The following is a 4,779-nucleotide window of genomic DNA, read 5'->3' as shown; positions in this document are numbered from 1 at the left end:
GGTGGGTAGATATGAGGAAGGGGCCAGGTCAGATCAGTGTGGTCTGGAGAGGACAAGAGTTGGTGGATTCTGAGAACACTCAGCAGGGATGAAGAGAAGGGGCAGCCAAGAGGCTAGAGGATGAGCTGAGCCTTGAGCTCAGAGGAGGGTAGAGAAACTAAGCCCAGGGGAGAATGAGGAGCCCCAGTGGGGGATGAGGAGTTAGGTCCTATGGTATTATCCCTTTTTTCTCTGTCATGTAACACTGGAGAAGGAGGTAAGAAGCTTACGCTAAGCCCCAGGACCAAAGTGGTCCATGTTGTCTCCTGATGGTGCTCAGCTTCAGCCCTGGCAGAAGGGCAGGCCCTGGAGAAACATGTGGATAGGAAGGAGCTGAGTATCAGCTTTGTGTGGGGGTTTGGGGAGGTGGCAAGGGGTGAGGGGAGAGGAGAAAGCAGAAAACAGCAAAACTGTGTCATTGGCCTGCATAGCACAGACATGGTGCCTGAGAATGAGGGTCAATGAATAAACAAGAAACCAGCTTTTCCACTCAGCTAAGAGGTATTTATTCAGTTGCTGGCACCTCTCCCAGTGTAAATCGGGACTTGGCTCCAGAGAAGGTGTTTCATCACAGCGGGGGCTTAGTTTGCTTCCTGTAGTTAGTGGCGTTTCATGGTTTTCTTTATCCAGTGTACAAAGCTTGAGACTTTGGTGCAGACTCGTGGAGGCATGCCATCGTTTTGTCCATAGGAGACAATGCCCTGGGCCACCTTGTTACACACAAGAGGGCCTCCAGAGTCCCCCTGTGAATAGAGAGTGGAAGAACTGAGCTGATGCTCCTCCGGGTCCTGCCCTCTCTTCCACCTCAAGCCCCCTCTTAGAAAAGGCCAACTTGCACAGCCTATATGTGGGAGACCAGAGGGCAGGGCAGGCTGCTGGTGGCCCCCAGCTGCCAAGCTCTGGCCCTGGACATTATTACTGCTTCACCTCATCCCAGGGGCCAGCCTCCGTCATGTCCCCCAGATCCTGAGATTGCAGGTATGTGGGACCGTTGGCTGTTTAAGGACCCAGAAGCGGGCAAGGAGGGCTGACATCCACCACGGAGGACCAGCCCATTAACCAAGTTGGGTACCAGCCTCTGAAGACACACCTGGTTGTAATTACTGCACCCCCAGTGGGCCCAATTTCCTAATATCTGTGATCTGGAGTGGGTGGAGTGTTGCAAATTCATCCTTCCAAAGGAGCACCGTCCACCATAAGCCTCCTGGTAAGTTTGCAGAGGCCCTAATTTCTCCCCAGCTCTGTCTAGTCCCCTTTTCTCTTTCCAGAGAGAAATATCACAGTCTAGTGGGTGAAGGAGTCCCCCACTACTTGGGTCTCCAGGTCTCAGATATTCCCCAAACATCTTTCTCCCAAGAGCCAATCCAGGCAGGTGCATAGTCTCACCTTAAAGGAAGCCTTTTTAATCTCTGGGTCCCCCACGCACAACTCAATGGTACTGTCGTAATAATGGCCTAAGTGGGATTCGTGGAATTTGCACTTTCGATCTTCCTGCACTGTCATCTTCACCTCCTGTAGTGTGTGTGAGTATTTTCCCCTGGGGGTCGTCTGCCCCCAGCCGGCCACACTGCACACCTGCCCTGGCTTTACCTGGGCCTTGTTGCTAGGTAGCCTGAGGGGCTGCACAGCTGTGGTCCGCTTGGCCTTTCTCTCCAGCTGGTGGGGAAGAGGCAAGAAAGTCCAGGTCAGCCAATGAACTTCTGGGCCCTGACACAGTGATGGGACTATGCCATCTTCCCTCTCCTCTGAGGCATAGGAACTAACCAAGAGGCCAGGATGGAAAGGAGGGAAGGGCCTGCATCACAGTGGGAGTGGAACCCACTGGACTTCTTCTTGCTCAAGAAGAGCAAGAGTGGCAGGAGTGTGCCTCACCTGCAGTAGCATGATGTCGTTGGAGAAGTTCTCAGGATTATAGGCTGGGTGGGGCATGGCTGTTTTCACAGGGATAAACTGCTGGGTCCGCTCCTGTTCCTTGATATTGTGGGCCCCCAAGGTGACATTTATGGAGCTGCACAGAGAGCAGAGTGAGGATGCGGGCGGAGTCACAGGGTATACAGCCCAGAGACAGTGAAGAGCAGGTGACAGCTGGGGCAGGGCTGCAGCTGAGGGGAAATTAAGGGGACAGTCGGTCCCCAGGAATTGGAATTCTGGTAATTGCACCAGGTTTCTCAGGGTTCAGTTCCCCCTAGAAACACAGGTGGAATTACTTCAGTTTGTATTCTTATGACAAACTATGCCCCCCGTTCTAAATATGGCAGGCTTGGTCACTCTGCTGTTTCTTACTTCAGCAGCGCCTCTGGAACCGACCTTCCCCTCTCTCCACAAACTTAACTGCCCTTTTCTCAGCCTCTAAGGAGCCCTCCTGGCATATGTGTTCCCAGGAGCCCAGGGAACTCCTTGGGAAGAAGGCAGGGGTCTCTGTGGAGTGTTTCCAGGAGGGTGTGGGCTGTTTTCTGCTCCTCACCTTCCCCAACAGTGAGCAGCTGTCAGCACGAAGTCCTCTCGTATCAGGAAGCCCCCGCACCTCTTCAGAGACTTCTGATCCCAGATCATAAGATAAGCCATGTAGGGGCGGGAGTGGGGCTTGGCCTCATGTCCCCCGATGATCTCCCCTGAAGGAAAAGTCTGTCTGCTTGTGTGCACCCATGGAGTCTGCTGGGTGGGCACCTGCTTGATGGCTCCAGAACTCCTGGGCATTTGGGAGCCTGGGATAGCCTGGAGTTGGGAGGGGCCTGGAGGAAGGGGCTTCAATTTCCTGCTCTGAAAAAGGGAAGAACAGCAGAGTTTGATCTGTAAATCTTTCTTCCATATGTAGTTGAAGGGGAGCATACCTGTCTTAGGGACAGTGAAATCCCAGAGGCTCCTGATCATTCCTTTCCTGACTTTGCTTTGTTTCAGGTGAATTTCCAAGACCCTTCTGAGTCCTGTGGTGTCTAGGATAGTGCTGCTTTCTAACGGACAGGGTGTAAGTCATATCCTGTTTCCTAGAGCCTGACATGTAGTGGGTGCCCAATAAACGTTCAAGGCTGCATGACAGACTGGCTCCAGTTAGCCTCTGGATGAGGGCTGGTAGAGCAGTGCTGGTGGAATTCTAGAAAGCAGGGAAGTTGGGGCCTGCCATAGTGCCTCATCCTTGGAAAGAGGGGAGCCACCAAAAGCCAGGGAAGAAAAGCAGAGTTGGAGAATGGGACTGAGCAAACACATTAACAGTGTTCTGAGGACAGTGATTGCACCAATTCTGCTGTCAGCTGAGCTCTCTCTGGTTTCTCTCCTAAGTAGACAGTGAGAGAAGCACCTGTCTTATCCCAGAAACAGAAGCCAGGCCTATTCTAGAATAATTTAATATTTCTCTTTTCTAGTTTCCCATCCTCTGCCATTTACTTCTAGGAAAGTCCCGCTCTCCAGGTGACAAAGGTGGACTCTGGGGAGGGGATAGTACCCACTGGCTCTGCTCGAGAACAGCCTGCTGCTCTGCCATTCCTGCTGATAGCTTATCCAGCATCACACTTGGGGGGTCTTGGTAAAATGGGAACTGGAGTTCAGAACATTCCTGGTAGATAGATGGATCAGGAATGTGGAGAAAGGGCAGGAGACCTGTGGGATAGAGTTGGACCCCCGAGGGTGGAGACGGTCACTCACCTGCATCTGCTCTGGGCAGCAGGAGCAAGGCCAGCAGAAGCAGGATTGGTTGCATCTTCTCAGGAAGGCTGCCCTGGTTGGAGCTGCTGTTGTTTCCTCCCTGCTCTCTTTTAGCTCTTGGGAGAGGAAAGAGGTGGAGCGGGCTCAGTGACTTCATGTTCCCCTCTGGTTTTGTGGTGTCTCTTCACAGATTTTCTGTAAATGCTGCCCACCTCCACTGCCTCTGCCTGATGACGTCCTCTGGGTGCTTGTGTGAGAATCATGCAGTGACCACATCATCACCCACAGCTGATGACTCAGAGTGGACCACCTATTCAGCCCAGAGCAGGAACCCAAGCCTATGAAGTGAACTGTAAGATGTGGTATCAGCCAGTAGAGGTACTGGAGCACCAGAAACCTGAGTTCCCAGTGATAGAACCGCCAATGCCTCATGGTCATGCTGCTAAATCCATCAGGATAGTTTCTTTAGCAGGTATATGTTTGAGCCCTTCTCTTGTGCTAGAACCATGCATGTTGGAGATGTGTCTCCTTCACTTAGAGAGCTGACCATCTGATTGAAGAGACAGAAATGCCAGGAGCCAGAGAACAGTTTGGGGAGGGCTATGGTAGAGGAATACACAAGGCAGTAACAAAGCATGGCCACCATCTACTAGACCCATCTAGCAACCCATTTATTATCATAGCTTCCTTTCTAGGGAATTTCTAACATCCCTTATTTAGTTACAAATGTTTAGTGTGAGAGTCCACCTCTTTTCTGAATGCTTTCAATAAAAGTCCTGTACTTGACATTTTATTGGGCTAGATTAATGAATTGCTAGGAGTTGAATCCACTTTGGGTAGGCTGGAGTCAGTCCACTGAAGCCACTAGAACCAAGAATGAGAAAGGGCTGGTTCTCTAAAGGACATTTGTGATGCTAAATTGCTGATACCATATGAAGTGAGGAAGCATGCCAGGCAGCCAAAGATCAGTAGTTGTCTTGTTTAGTATTCTGTCTTCTGTCCAGAGAGCCACACTTCTAACATAGCAGGCTCAGCACATAACAGGCTCACAGTAAACATTTGCTAAACAAACTACACTAATGCTATCATTATAATGGATGT

General features: G+C 51.1%; 1 protein-coding gene across 2 annotated transcripts; it reads right to left on the bottom strand.

The window, feature by feature from the left end:
* Positions 1-521: 521 nt before the first annotated feature.
* GZMB (granzyme B) lies at positions 522-3,840 on the bottom strand. Of its 2 annotated transcripts, none has more exons than XM_030802804.1 (5): positions 3,679-3,840; positions 2,504-2,651; positions 1,912-2,047; positions 1,426-1,695; positions 522-782 (listed from the first exon to the last, which is right to left on the bottom strand). In XM_030802804.1, exons 1-5 carry the CDS (start codon positions 3,833-3,835, stop codon positions 639-641), a joined length of 855 nt encoding a protein of 284 aa, XP_030658664.1. In that variant the 5' UTR covers positions 3,836-3,840; the 3' UTR covers positions 522-638. The 2 variants fall into 2 exon arrangements, with proteins under 2 accessions (XP_030658664.1, XP_030658665.1); XM_030802805.1 differs by having other exon boundaries at positions 2,504-2,664; positions 3,679-3,757.
* Between the last annotated feature and the right edge of the window lie 939 nt (positions 3,841-4,779).

Source organism: Nomascus leucogenys, chromosome 22a (genome assembly GCF_006542625.1).
Source record: "Nomascus leucogenys isolate Asia chromosome 22a, Asia_NLE_v1, whole genome shotgun sequence".
Taxonomy (NCBI): Eukaryota; Metazoa; Chordata; class Mammalia; order Primates; family Hylobatidae; genus Nomascus; species Nomascus leucogenys.
This window is presented reverse-complemented; position numbering and strand designations above follow the sequence as displayed.